A 15,507-nucleotide genomic window follows, 5' to 3' on the forward strand; every position below is an offset into this window, starting at 1 on the left:
ACGCTTGTGTGTACACCAAGTTAGATCTCCGAGGAGCTTATCACCTGATGCGCATAAAAGAAGTCGACGAATGGAAGACTGCATTCCGCACCAAGTTTGGGCTCTTCGAATATCGGGTGATGCCCTTCGGTTTGTGCAATGCACCTGCCGCCTTTCAGTACTTTATGAATGATGTTCTTCGGGAACTTATCGATGTCTGTGTCATTGTTTACATTGACAACATCCTGGTGTACTTTTCTTCAGAATCTGATCACAGAAAACATGTTAGGGCAGTTCTTGAGAAACTGCGCCAGCACAGATTATTTGCAAAACTCGAAAAATGCGTTTTTTATACCACAGAAGTTGAGTTTCTCAGATTCATGCTGACACCTCAAGGAGTCCGAATGGACTCGCGAAAGGTGGACGCCATCCTCAAATGGCCATCTCCGAGCTCGGTGAAGGGAGTTCAGAGCATGCTCGGCTTAGCCAATTTCTATCGAAGATTCATCCCGAAATTTTCCCGAACAGTCCAACCCATCACCGCTCTCCTAAAGAAAAACAAACGCTTCGAATGGATTCTTGAGGCCGAACAAGCCTTCTAGGACCTGAAAACCAAATTCACCTCTGCACCTGTATTGAAGCACCCGCACCCAGATCTCCCGTACATAGTGGAAACCGATGCATCCAGTTCGGCCATGGGAGCTGTTCTGTCGCAAACAGACCCAAAAACTAACCAACTACACCCAGTGGCCTTTTGGTCCAGAAAATGTTCTCCTCCTGAAATCAACTACGCAATTACCGATAGAGTTACTGGCCATCAAATCTGCTTTCAAGGCTTGGCGTCACTACCTTCTCGGGGCAAGACACACCATCACCATAATTACGGACCACAGAAACTTACAGTATTTAAAAACGGCCAAAGCTCAATCTTCACGACAACTCTGATGGGCTCTATTCTTTGCGGAATTTGATTTTGTAATTACCTATCGCCCTGGCTGCAAGAATGGAAAAGCGGACGCTTTATCCCGGATTGGCATGGAAGAACCTAATTCGAGCTTAGAACCTGTGCCCATCATACCTGAGCATAGAATCTTAGGCTTAACTTCATTGCAAACTATTGAGGACATCCAAACGCAAGTAAAACAACTTCTAGACTCTTCAACCTTACTGGAATGGAGTCAAAAGGGTCCTCATTACACCGTTAAGGATGACTTACCCTACTTCCAGGAGCGGTTGTTTCTGCCAAGTAAAGAATTGCAAGAACTTGTTATTGCCCATCATCATGAATCTTTAATGGAAGGACACCCTGGTATCGCTAAAATGGAGGAAAAAATCAAACGCCACTTCTGGTGGCCTTCTTGGAGAAAAGACATAAAGTACTGTCTTGTGGAATTTGCGCCCAAAACAAGGCTCAAAAGAAGAGGCCAGCCGGCCTACTTCAACCCTTGGATATTCCACCGGCGCCATGACACACCCTGTCAATGGACTTTATAACAGATCTGCCTCCTTGTGCTGGTTACAACACAATCCTTGTAATTGTGGACCTATTCTCCAAAATGGCCCACGTTATCCCTTTAAAGGGTTTGCCTTCAGCTTCCACCTTGGCCAAGGAATTCCTGGAGAATATAGTTTGCATACATGGTTTCCCTTCCATATTAGTCTCGGACCGTGGAAGTCAATTTATCTCACATTTTTGGAAGAAGTGTTGCCAACTAGCACAAATAGATGTGCGGTTATCCACCAGACACCACCCCCAGACCGACGGACAAACCGAGAGAACCAATCAGACTCTCGAGCAATATCTTCGGTGCATGTTACACCAATCCGAGTTAAATTGGAAAGACATCCTTTGGATCGCAGAATATGCATACAACAATTCAGTGCATTCTGGAACCGGACAAACCCCCTTTTATACTTTGTATGGTCACCATCCTCGGACCTGTGACCTAGATCCACCTCTGACCCTGGAAATGCCCGCAGTAAATCATCTGCATTCCACAATAACCCGAGCCTTCAAAGAAGCTGCAACTCATTTACAGCAAGCCAAGAAAAACTATAAAGAAAACGCTGATTTGCACCGAAGTAAAACTCCTCCTTACCAAGTAGGAGACCAGGTATGGCTAGCAACTAAACATTTACCCCTCAAGGGCCCGCGAACCTTCAATCCCAGATTCATAGGACCTTATCCCATCAAAGCTATAATCAACCCAGTTGCCTTTAAACTGGATCTACCGTCCAACATGCATATTCATCCAGTTTTTCATGCATCACTTTTGAAGCCAGTACAACCAGGAACCCGATTGTCCAAGCCTCCAGATCCAGTTTAAATTGAAGGGGAATTAGAATTCGAAGTTAAAGACATTTTAGACTCCAAGGTGGTAAGGTCGAAACTCTTCTATCTTGTTGACTGGAAGGGATATGGAACTCAGGAGAGATCGTGGGAGCCTAGTAACCATGTCCACGCACCTCGATTAGTGCAAAGGTTTCACCGGAGATTTCCGAACAAGCCCAAACCCCCGGAGGGAAGAACCTTGGGAGGGGCCTTGAGGGGGGGTACTGTCATGATGCCTACCTCCAAGGAGCCAGGTCCGACCCAGCAACCCCAGAGGCAGGCATCATTTCCCCCAGGAGAGTGCCAGCGGGCCCAAGCTGGGGCCCTTTGGACGCAGTCCTGGCGCCTTAGGTGCCAGGCTCATGTTGGACCCCTGTCCTGGCGCCTTAGGCGCCAGGCTCATAAAGCTAGGCATGTGTTCAAGTGTTTTAATGTGCACTTACCTGATGCAGACCATGCTGCTACATCCAGGCCCTCTTGAGGCCTGAATGGAACTACTTTACCTGTGGGACTACTTTCCACCCGGGTGTGGTCAGGGAAGGATACATACCTGATCGATGGAAGGATACACACTGGGAACTTCTTCCAAAGCTATTTAAACCACACCCGATCAGCAACTCACGCTTCGCGTTGTTCTGCTCCTCGCAGCTGGACGCTCACCGTGTCAGCTCCTGCATCTGGACTTCAGCCACGCCTGTCAGCATCCTGGGTCACCTGCAAAGGGAGACAAGAGACCTTACCAGCTAAACTGCACCACGGAGACATCACCGACGATCCTGAAAGGGAAGACATTATTTTTTAAAAAGCATTTCGTTACGATCGCTGCAGCGCTGCATTTCACTCACCTTTCCTGGGTTCCTCCATCTTCAGCAGCGATCATCCGGATACACAGCCACTTCCCAGAGCCTAGAGAAAAAGACAAGAATAAGAGGTGAGAGAAGGAAGGGAATAAGACTTACCTGTTGGGTCATTCCCATTTCAATTCGGGTCTTGCCGCTTCCAGGCATTTTCCTGACCCCGGCCCCTATGGGGAAAAAAGACAGACATTGAATGAGCGTATGCAAAGACAGTTCCCGAGCGCTCATCCAGATCTAACCTGCCATTTACTGGAACTGCACGTTTCACTTCGGGTCGGTGCCATATCTCCGGCATTCCGAACTCCGGCCCCTAAGGGGAAAAAAGACATAAGCATTAGCGCTTGCTGCAAAAGACAATGAACATTATTATTAAGCTTGGACTTTTGAACTTGCAACAGAACTTTTACAGAGCCTTACCTGAATAGTCAAGCTTACCTGAACTCCCACCAATCCTCAATCCAGTGAAGTAACTGGGTTTCAACGCGCCCCTGCATCAGAAGCAGGATGGAGAACTCATCCTTCCTGACCCTAAGGTGAGACTTCACAGGGAATCGTGGAAGGGTATCGTGGAGGGTTGGAAGAGAGTGGGATGCTGAGGCATAACTCAGTCAGTAGGTAACACTCACTTTTCACGCACAGGGGAATATTCCTGCGAGCCGGAGAAGCCAGAGTAGAGGGCCCTTCCTGTCCATCTTCAGAGTCCTGCGCTTCACCATTGAAGAAGCATCAGCACTCGAAGCCAGACCTGCGCCTCCGTGGGAATCAGGTGAGCGTTACAATCCCCATCACTCTCCAAGGAAGCCCAGCACTTGTGGCACTGGGCCAGCGGACAGGGGGATGTTCCTCGTCCCTCTCCACCTGGCGAGAGTCAAGAACACCATCACAGACTCCCTCAGCAGGGAACTGCGCTCCTGCCATGAGTGGGAACTTCATCAGGATCAGGTGGACCTCCTGTTCGTCAAATGGGGCCGGCCCCAGATTGATCTGTTTGCCATGGCGGCGAACTCCAAATGCCAGAGGTTTGCCAGTTTCCTGTGGGAAGGTCTGTACGCATTCCCTCTCCTTATATGTGTCATCAACACACTCGGTGTCAGTGCAAGATGATACTCATCGCCCCGACAGATTTGGTATCCGTATCTTCTTAGCCTGTCAGCGTCGCCTCTAGTCAAGTTTCCAGTGCTTCCGTATCTGCTCACCAGAGAGGAAGGTGCAATCCTTCATCACGACCCAGGATCGCTGAACCTGAAGGCATGGCGCCTGCTGCCTTAGATTTTGGAGGTTATGAGTTACCAACTGACTGCAGGGAGGTCCTCGGCAAGGCCAGGGCATCGTTAACTCTGAAGTGCTATGTTCATAAGTGGAAGCGTTTTGCTACATGGTGCCGGTCACAGAATATTATCCCTCTGAGGGTCAAGGTGCCACAGATTCTTCCATATTTGCTGTCCTTGGCAAAAGCTGCACTGGCTCAGGCATCCATCAAGGTACATCTGGCGACCATCTCACGCTACACCTGATCACAAGGGAGATCCTTGCTGTGGTCCCACAGACTCGTGAAGGAGTTTCTCAAGGGACTTTTCTGTTTTTTCCCACCGGTGAAGGCTCAAGCCCCGACATGGGAACTCAATGTGGTTCCGATGAGGCTCATGGGGGCTCCTTTTGAGCCTATGCATCAGGCCCCAGTCAAGTTTCTCTCATGGAAGACAGCGTTCCTTGTGGCCATCACTTCTGCCAGATGCATGGGTGAGATTCAGGCCCTATCCTGCAAGAAACCATATCTGACTTTTTGACAATTCAAAGGCGATACTGCGTACACACCCCTCTTTCATGCCGGAGGTTCTGTCGGAATTCCACCTCAACGAGCCCTTGGTGTTACCCGTTTTCTTCCCGAAACCTTTGATGCCGGCAGAGAGGACCTTGCTTTCACTGGACGTTGCTCGTGCCTTGAAGTGCTATGTAACATGCACAAAGAGTTTTTGGAATACTTCTCAATTGTTTGAACTTTGGTCCTGTGAACCATGAGAAGGCCTTGTCGCAGTCTTCCATTTCAAGATGGCTCTCTGGCTGCATCATGCACTGTCATCGGCTGGTGAACCGGCCTCTGACGTGCCGTCCGAGAGCCCATGTTACCAGAGCGATCGCTGCGGTGACAGCGTTCCTTTCTGGTGTGCCTCTGCTTAACATCTGCAGGGCTGCAATGCGGAGGTCCACGCATTCCTTCACGAAATTCTACTGCGTCGACAGGGATTGCAGAAAGGAGTCCAGAGGCGGCCAGGCAGTGCCACGCAACCTGTTTGCTTGAGGTGAGTCTTTTCCAGGGGAAAGTGTTAAATGCTTCTGTTGAGCCTTGCCACCTCCTATGGTTGTGTAATGTTGTACTGTTGTGTATTCGTTATTCATGAACATGTGAATCCATGCCAGACTCCATGGGGGAGAAGGTTTAAGTTACTTACCTGTAACTGTTGTTCTCCAGCATGGTTCTGGTATGGATTCACAGGCGAACCCTCCCTCTGGTCCCTCTGCAGCTCTTCTTGGTCATACTGCCACTTTACGTGCAAACCAACTCTGAAGATGGCTGCCAAAGGCGGTGCTTAGGGAGAGGACTGTCCTTGGATGGGGGCAGTATGACCCAGAGGACAGTGCATGGTTTAGAGGAGAACTAGTTTTTAAGTGAAAGTGAAACTGTTTTTTGTTTTATCAAGGATATCCAGCCTAACTGGGAATATTCATGAGCATGTGAATCCATGCCAGACCCCTGCTGGAGAACAATAGTTACAGGTACATAACTTAAACCTTTCCTCCAAGGGATTACTCCAATGCAGTAAAGGCCATGTAGGAATTCCGTTTTCCTGTACTGGACATGAGGTATTGTGCTCTTAGCCATCAGATGTCTGTCTCTGCAGGTCATGTTAACAGGCTTCAACAATATGAGAGCTAAACTGATTGACTCACTACCCTGCACACATGGGAGCTCAGCTAATTGTGATAATGCAAAGCGAGACATGGCCGTGGATGTATGTGATCACACTAGAAATGGTGAGCAGATGTGTTCTTAATTGTCATATAACAGCGTGTGTTTTCTTTTTATTTTTAAACAAATGTCTTTGATATTACATTCAGGGAACAGCGCAATGTCTTTTTATTCTAAGAAAGTTTTGCACTTCTTTGTTTAGATGCGTGTAACCATGGGCCTAGACCAGCAGTAGGATTGCACTGCACAAGCTATTATGTAGTGCCCCATAATAAAATCCGCACAGTGGATGAAAGCTGCAGGAAATAATTTGAGACAGAGTCAATACATCTGTCTTTGTAACTGTAGAGCAGTGCGGGACAACCAGTGGCCCTCATGATCCCTCACCATTGACTATACTGGCCAGGGCAAAGCGCTGGCAGGACAGACTTTCTTTCTCTATAAATAGACAATGCCAGACATATGGACTTTTCCAAAGTTAATAAGTTATTGTTTCATATTTCAAAATGAATATAAAATACCAAAATCCAGAGAATCACACTGACAGTAGCGTATGAGACTTAATTCCCTTTAATGATGTTTTTCTTTTTTGTTTCTTTAGCACCCTACCAGTTTTCGGAATTGCAACCAGTTTTTATCGCATTTTAATTTTTTTTCCGAACTGTAGATAAGCAACAGTACAATGTTTTGTAGTTAACGCCACGATTTTAAAGACAAATCGTTTTTTTACCACGTGTGTGATGAACTTCTACGCGTGTCTCCTCCTTCGTACCCTTATCAAGACTCCACAATTCATTGAAAAAGCATTGCATACAATAAAATACTAAATGGAAACAACATCACAATGCTGCAAACCACAGTTTCACACTTAGGCCCATCTGTTTATTCGTGTTTGTGTTTGCCCCTGGATTTCTTTAGCATCCATATTAGATATTCAGCATCAACGAAACACTGTGTGCCGTGTTTCCAGTACCTATGGATAAAATAGGTACTCGCAAGATTCAGATTAATCTGTCCCTCTCTCCTGCCTAACTTTATTGAGAAACACCTGAGTTTCATATTACATATCTGAAATGTTTTTGACAGTTTATCAATGGTTGGGCCGGTTTTGTCCTTAGTCTTGTGTCTTTGGGAGAATTGCAAACAGGATGCTGCCACAACCAAGTTATCACACTGCATTTAACCTTTTTAAATAACAAAGCAAACGATTTGAGGATCATTGGGAGAAAAAAAGAGCGTGTTGCCTTGGGGTGAAACGAGAATTGTATTCCTTGATGAAGTGCGAGCCAGTGTGAAAAACATTTTGTCAAGCAATTACATTGTATAGTACTATAGCATTAGTGATGTGAATTGAGCTGCTAGCTTTGATTGATTAGGTCTGATGTTAAATGTGTGCCATCAGCTTTGTATTTCTCTACGTGAAGATCGATGTGGTGCTATCATGCTAGCAGATGTATGTATGTTGCAATATTTTAATGTGGTGTTTATTTGATGCATACTTTATGGGCAGAAGTGCATCTTTTTCATGATTATGAAAAAGCAGGGTTTCGGTCTGAGGAGAGAAAATGTCTGTGGCCTGGGACCAAGCCTGATCAAGAGTTGTAATGCACCTGGACTTCCTTGACCAAGGGCATTCCCAGTATGAAAGTGAAATATTTTGAAGGGAGCTTTGACAGCTTAAAATATCTTTGCTTTTAAAGAGGAATGACCAATGTGAAGGCTAGTTTAGGATCAGAGACTGCATAATCCATCAAAGGTGGTCACCAGGGTAAAAATCTTACCATCAGCAGCACAGCGTTTGATCAGCACTGTTTTTTCTTCTTACTTGGAACACATGTCTCTAAAAGTGAAGTCCAAGCCAAAGCAGGTTGTCTCTGGACTATATTTCAAAGTGAGGGGAACAGCATTCATGGGACCACGAGTAAAAATGCCAAGTTGTAATTCTCGAAATGCACACATAACACAATGTATTACTTGTCAAGAGTCAATCATCACTAGCCAATAGCTAGTGGTGAGTGATGATTTTGAGGCCTGCAAGGGACTGGTGTCGGTCTGACCTCACTAATGTAACAGTATATTTCCTTTTAATATTATTTAAGTTCCCAGCGGATAAGCAAGCAAATGAGTGCTCAATGGTATGCATATCACGCTAGCCCTAATCATGTTTTTTTTTATATTTTAGATGACGTTCCAGTTCAGTGTTTGGGACAAATTTCGTGATTTGGAAAACCTTACAGCCACAGCCTTCTCGAGCTTGGTGCAGCTACTAGTTCAGTTGCTGAAATCGAAATCGCTGCAACTTTCTGTCTTTAAGGTCAGCAGATCCAGTTTTGGACATGCTATTATAGCAAATGAACAGTTAATGTTTACTTTTTATTATTGGTCTGCGTTAGCATCCTCTTAACATCTGCTTGGTTTGGCTTTCTTCTCAAGTATTATGTACCGTGGTACAATTGGAGAGGGCCCTGTGGTGATTGAATCCAGGAGAAATATTCTGTTGGGTGTTATATATGTTCCCTCATGGGAATGTGATTCATTCCATATTTTGTCAATCTTAACCTCCAGCCAACTCCTGTTCGGAACGCACCACGTTGGTGGTGAATTGTTTTTACTGCTTTTCTTTTTTTAAATGTATTTATTTATTTTTCCCGCTAACAGGTGGGTTGGGGTCAGCTTTATAACCAGGGGGATTGAGGGCAAGTGAGATGGGGGTGGCGAGGCGTCCCTGCCCAACTCCCAACTCCCAACTCCCTACTCCCCGCATTTTGCAGTAAAGAAATCAGTTTAAAAAATCCTTGTTTTTACCCACGATCGTAACAGTTCAGTTCTTTCAGCAAATGACCTCCGGCTCACTCACTTTTTCAGTTCCATTGAGTCTTCATTTATCTGCTGGGAAAACTCTGCATGTTCTTCCTCTGGTACTCTGTTCCTCTGTCCCTCCTTAAGTACTCCTCATGTGATTGATTTCAATGTTGGTAGTGTTAAGCATTCGCTCTGAGCAAACTCATCTGTACACAAAATATTTTGTGGGTATGAATGTTATTAGATTGAAGGTTAGAATCGAATGTTTACTTTATTTGGTGTTTTATATAACACAACACTCGGAGGAGAGGACTTCAGAGGGTTCTAGTTGAGAGGGTCAGTGTGTGGGCATGGTCTGGAAAGTGGTAGGAGGAAGAGGGTGAGGGGAGCTTTTCATTAGAAGCAAGCCCCGTGTTCGTCTGCCCAGCCTTACTAGAGCTTGTTCTGGTGCTGTAGAAGATACCTTCTGTTGCACCGCCTATATGCAAGACGCCTGCAGAAAACAGGCCAGCATCTGCAAATCAGTATTTCTCACAACACATCTCACTCCTGAGGGTTTGCCCATTCACACCTCCAGAGGGAAGATCATGCGTAATGCCTCCCCTAATAAGCATCTTAGAAATATGTCTCCGATTGTATGGCGTAGTAGGAAGCATACAATGCTAGAAACACTAGTGTACAGGCGCGTTATAAATGCCATATCATATCAGTGTGCTAGAGCAGTGGGACAAAAATTAAACATTATGACATCAAAGAATAGAGTTCAACAATAATTTGTAAAATATGGTTTGTCAATTCGACAGGAATTTTAAAGTTTGAAGTCTGGTTAGCCACAGTTATTCGAATCACATTTTTAATGGATCTATGAACTTTGTCTTCGACTTCCCGCATGTAACACTTCTATTAGATTATTGCTTTCTCCATTGGCTTCAGGAACATTGCATCAATTTTCCAGCATGAAGCTTTTCTTCATACTGTTACCTTCTCCTTTGTTTCTCTGAACTTTCCTTTCATGTTACAGCCTCTTGCTCTTGCAGTCACTCTCATATTTGAACCTAGGGACTTAGCCTTCAAGTTTCAAAAAGCACTGTTTCTACTTACTCACTTTCTTAATTGGCTCTAGGAAATTTCTCTCCAGGTTCCAGCATGCAACATTTTTCATTTAGTCTTTCTCAGCTGCTATCTTAAATGGGCTGACTCTGACTTTTTTTGGACGTCTCCCTTATGTGCAGTGGCCCTGCCCTTGGTCATCTTCTCTTTTGGGTGGGCGTCTGTGACACTCTCTCCTGTACCGCTCTGCTCACTGTTTTTTCTCCATCTCCTGGTTTGGTCTTGCACACTCATTCAGGCCAGGGAAAATGTTGGTGTCTGTACATGATCCAAGCATCTGGTCCCTCAGCACCTCTGTCTTAATCCTATTCTGCGCAGTCTTACTCTCCTGTCATCTGGATGTGTTCCTCCCCTCATAATCACTGCTATTTGCAGGCTTTGTATCTGATGCTCTGTGTGTTAGGCAGAAACCTGTGCAGTTCCCTTGGGGAACACTGCAAAAGATTTAAGACTACAGGTAGAGCAGTAAACCCCTTTGGTAGCAGTCTGTACCACCCAGATTTACCTGGTAGCTGTGGCTGAGCAGTCAGACTTCTCTCAAGAAGAGTTAGGCAGTATGTAAAGTATACACAATATGTACCAAAACACAATAGCACAAGCAAACACTGACCAGAGCTTGGTTTCAAAAGTATATAGTTATTTATTTAAAATACACATAAGTTAAAAACACTCTAGCAAAAATATAGTAAAAGCACTTCAACACAGTTATAATGAAAGTAGATTCAATCCTTTCTCCTATCTAGACAACTCTAGGTAAAACACCACTTAATTAAAACAGAGGTGAGTGCTTAACGTTAGATGACACTCTAGTAGTTTCCAAGAAAGGGAGAGAAAAAGCAGAAATGGGTTAGACACACCACTCTAAGGTCCAGAGCACTTGCAATAGGCTTACAGAAGAATAAAGTCACAGGTGAGCAAAAGTCACTAGGCAGGGCCCACTCTTAGAGTAGCCGGAGCGAAAATGTGCCCAAGATCACACTGTTAGTTAGAGATTCAAAGTCTTGCAAAGAGTCAAAAAGAGGTTAGAGTGGCTCAGAAAGTTTAGCCAAAGTGTCCCAGGCACTCCCAGGTTCGAAAGCCGGGGACTAAATCTACCCCGTACAGTCGGTAGCAAGGGAAGCCAGGCAGAACACAGTACCTTAAGCGGAAAGGATCCTCCAGCGGTGGCAGTTGTTCCAGGCAGTGGCAGCAGGGCTCGACGTCGGTCAGGGGAGAAGAAGTTCTCGCTGAAGAGCAGAAGAAGAGGGTCGTTGCACTGCCCGGGAAGAAACCAGCCGCGGAGTCCTCCGGTTAAAGGGTTGGTGCCGACTTTCGCGGTATGGGGGTAAAGTGTGGTATTCCGGTTGCCGGGGTGCTTGGCACAGGCAAGGCGGCCACGAGATACCTCAAAGAACGGAAAGAAGGCGAAAACTGGTTGTCCCCACCAGTCAAGGGAAGGAGCCACTCCGTTAAGAGTTCTCCTCGGTCGTCGGGAAAAAAAGTGGTGAGACGGTTCAGCAGGGCTCCACCGGGTGGTGTCGTCGAAGCAGGTCGGCTCAGCTCTTCCCTCGTCGGATTCTTGGTCCTGTGGCGACTTCTGAAGTCCCAGTCCCCAAAGCCCTGCTTTTATGCAGCAAACCCCCATTCACCCAGCCTAGCTGTCACTCAACCATGCTAAGTGGTGAGCCGGGCGGCTCACCACTTGGGCCAATCAGGACGGAGTGCGACTTGAGTTACCAAGGTAACTCAGTCCAGGGTGCCTAAATCCCCCTCCACCCCTCCTAAGTACCCCAGACAGAGTGGCACCACTTTGGAGGGCTTCTGTGGAGAAGCCCGCCAAAAGTGGAACAAAGGGCTCCACTTTGGGTCAGAGTTACAGAGGCGAACACCAACGCCATTTTAGAATCAAGTTTTGGCAAAAAGTCCCAACCGGAGTTATAAAAATAAATATATAAACCGGTGGTATGTTTAAGGCTACCGTAAATAAATAATTAAATGTGTTAGCCTAAAACAATGGGAAATCCCATAGGGAAATATTCGCGGTCGAATATAAAAAGTAGTTTCCACTGCCACCAGCCAAAACTCGATCAGGGGGGACGGAGACGTGCCCCCTCGACTAACAGACCCTGGGGCAATCGAATTGCCCCAGCCAGTACGTCCACAATATGATGGTTTGTACTGGTTCTGTTCAGGATTCAAGACTAGCAAAGTCTTTGGTGACTTTACATGCCCTGGGAGACAGTAGTCAGTCCCAGGGTATGGAGTCTATGTTGGGGAGTCCCTAGGACACCCCTGGGTCACGGCACAGAGGGTGCTGTGTGACCCACATCACAAAAATACATGAGGCCCTATGGAGTAAAAGACCCCATAGCCCATTCAACACAAGGTTTAACCAAGAAAACACACTTCAACATGTCCAAGAGTGAGGGTAAAAGAGTCTCACTCTTGGCAGGAGAAAAAAATTAAACCCCAGAAATCCAGCAAAGCTGCTGGGGGACTCACTAGGTAGGGAAATTCAGCCTAAACAGAGAATTCTCCCTAACACTCGCCCCCCCCAGACTAAGGGACAGGAGGATTTAATCCACTCCTGGATGAACCTCATACCTCTAGTCGATGATATACATCCTAGAGAGTCCATCAGCATTTTGATGGTGACACCTTGACCTATGCTTAAGGGAGAACTCAAAGGTTTTCTTTTGCAAGCTAAAGGACCTACAAACCCTTTGAGGAACATCAGTCTTTTTGTTATAGGGGATCTGGTTGACCAGTCCCTCAGAAGTTGGGACAACTTCTGAACCTATGTTAGGCTTTTTGAAGGGGTCCTTATAAAGGATTCCCTTAGATCTAGAGGGGCCTCCAAGGTTCCTCACCACCTCTCTTGTGGGAGCAGGTTGGGTCTTAGGCCTCTTGGTTGGAGGGGTTGGGGTTAGGCAATGTACCTGCTTCCCCTTCCTCTTAGATCTACCCTTACCTATTTTAGGAGTTTCCCCCCTAATATTAGGAGTTGAGTTGGGGTCTTCAGTAGAAGGTCCAACAGTCTGAAGGTTTTTGGCCTTAGACTTTTCCTTTCTGGTTTTCCACCAGCACTGAGAATTACCAGTTCTCTCAGGTCCAGATAGGGGCCTAGTTGGTCTAGCCACCTCTTCCTCAGAAGCAGGGGGAGTCAGAGACTCTGAGACTAGGGGAACAATGATGGAGCTTGGTTGGGGCTCCCATGTTCCTAGCATACTATCCGGAAAGGTGCCTGGGTCAGAGGTCAACTTACTAAACCCAGGGCTTGTAGTGGGGTTCTCAGTAGAGGGTCCCACAGGCTTAGAAGGGTCCTTCAAGGTAGCCTGTCTAGCCAATTTGGTTAAGTTCTGCTTCTCCATACTGGGAGGCCTGGGGGTATGTGACACTACTCCTAGAGTTCTTAGGTCATTCCCTAACAGGACCTTCCCAGGTACCTCAGTCTGAACACTGACAGGGATCCTTACTGTCATGTTGTTACATTGAATGAGGGCTGGTAGAATAGGAACCATTTGGACAGGGCCTCCAGACATCTTAGTGGGACCTTTGGGTGCTTTGGCCACATCCTCAGGTTGAAAGAAGCTTTCATCCACTACTGTTCTGCTGGCCCCAGTGTCTCTCCTGGCAGGAGTATCCTGGCCATTGACAAGAACACTGTCCACATAATACACCTTAGAGTTAACAGGTAGGGAGTTATACACAACCCTATTCTGGGGACTAACCAGACCCATAGGCTCTAAGTTTACAGTTGCTTGAAGACCCAAGGGTTCTTCAGCAAAGAGTTCAAAGTGGGCACTAGCCATCTGTACTTCATCCTCAGGAGTGAAGGCTAAGGAGACTGTACTGATCCCTGCAGGTTTACCCTTGCACTTGGGATCTCCTTTGATATGGTCAGTACCCTGACAGACATAGCATTGTCCAAATGCTCTCTGGAAGGGTGGCTTGTTCTGACCTCCTTCTGGCTTGTGGCCAGAAGGTACACTAGCCTGATTCGGTTTACCCTGGGGCTTACCCTGGTTATTTTGTGGTTTGGGGCCCTCTTTGGGATAGGAATTATTAGAATTCTCTTTGGAGTCTTTTTTTGGCTGTTTCTCCCCATCCTTCTTCTGAGTTACCCCAGAATCCTTGTGAGTGGCCCTGTTGGCAACCCACAAGTCAGCAGCCTTAGCTAGCTTCCGGGAATCCAATTCCTTGGAATCAGCCAAGTGTTGTCTGAGCTCAGGAGAGCAGGCATCATAAATAGTCTCCAACATAAACAAATTCTTCATACCTTCATAAGTGTTCACCTTGTAACCCTTAATCCATCCCTCTAAGTTTTTCAAACATTCACTCACCCAGGTAGCCCAAGGGGTACCATCATGCTTTTTGAGGCTCCTAAACCTCTTAAGATACTGGGAAGGGGTCTTCCCAAACCTAGCTATCAAAGCTAGTTTCACACATTCATAGTCCTTCCTATCCTCCTCCCCCATCTCCATTACTACATCAGTTGCAACAGGGGGAAGCCTAGAGAACAACCAGGTGAGTAAGTCATTTCCTGTGATGTTCTGGAGCCCATGATTATATTCAAACAGAGACAACCAATCCAACACATCCAACTTAGGCTCATACATACCAACCAATTCTTTAGGCATCCGGGGTCTTTTAGGACTGGAACTTCTAGAGGAGCCAGAGAGAGAAACATTCTCAACAGATAATTTCTTCATTTCTAAGTCATACTTGAGCTCCATTTCCCTTAGCCTTAGTTCTTTGTCAGTTTGAGCATTAAGTTTCTTATACTCCAATTCTAGCTTCATTTTCTCCAGTTCAAAGTACTGAGGACTAAATGTGGGACCTGGTAAAGGTCCAGTAGGTACAGCAGGTAGAGCAGGCAGAGGCCTAGGGGGGACAGTTACAACAGCCTCACCCTCCTCTTCTGACTCTTCCTCAGAAACATCAACATTTTGCTCCATGTTAACTTCAACACTGTCATCTACAGTCGCTGGAGTGGTAGGTTCCTCTGAACCATCACCCAGACTTTGGTTAGCTAACAATCTTTCAATCAGCTCCATTTTCTTGCCCTTAGTCAGGAGATCCTTATGTTTACAGAGCACTCTTAAACAATCAGCAGTTTTGGCTGCAAGGGACTCTTGACTATAGCTTTCTATAACTGACATGTTAGAGGTTTTACTTTTTCAGTGCTAAGCTTTGTGGTTAGTTGCACTAAGGTATCTAAAGCACAATAAAATGTATACTCAATACAAATCCCACCGCTGTACACCAGTGTTAGGCAGAAACCTGTGCAGTTCCCTTGGGGAACACTGCAAAAGATTTAAGACTACAGGTAGAGCAGTAAACCCCTTTGGTAGCAGTCTGTACCACCCAGATTTACCTGGTAGCTGTGGCTGAGCAGTCAGACTTCTCTCAAGAAGAGTTAGGCAGTATGTAAAGTATACACAATATGTACCAAAACACAATAGCACAAGCAAACACTG

The 15,507-nt window shown here is 46.1% G+C and overlaps 1 protein-coding gene across 1 annotated transcript in view; it reads left to right on the forward strand.

Moving 5' to 3' along the window:
* NOM1 (nucleolar protein with MIF4G domain 1) overlaps positions 1 to 15,507 on the forward strand; it is a 789,380-nt gene that overhangs the window by 690,311 nt on the left and 83,562 nt on the right. The window contains exon 9 of the mRNA XM_069647968.1: positions 8,319 to 8,450. Within this exon, the coding sequence (XP_069504069.1) occupies positions 8,319 to 8,450 (132 nt within the window). The remainder of the gene's footprint in view (positions 1 to 8,318; positions 8,451 to 15,507) is intronic.

The sequence above is a fragment of the Ambystoma mexicanum genome, chromosome 2q (assembly GCF_040938575.1).
Source record: "Ambystoma mexicanum isolate Mex_15411 chromosome 2q, UKY_AmexF1_1, whole genome shotgun sequence".
Taxonomy (NCBI): Eukaryota; Metazoa; Chordata; class Amphibia; order Caudata; family Ambystomatidae; genus Ambystoma; species Ambystoma mexicanum.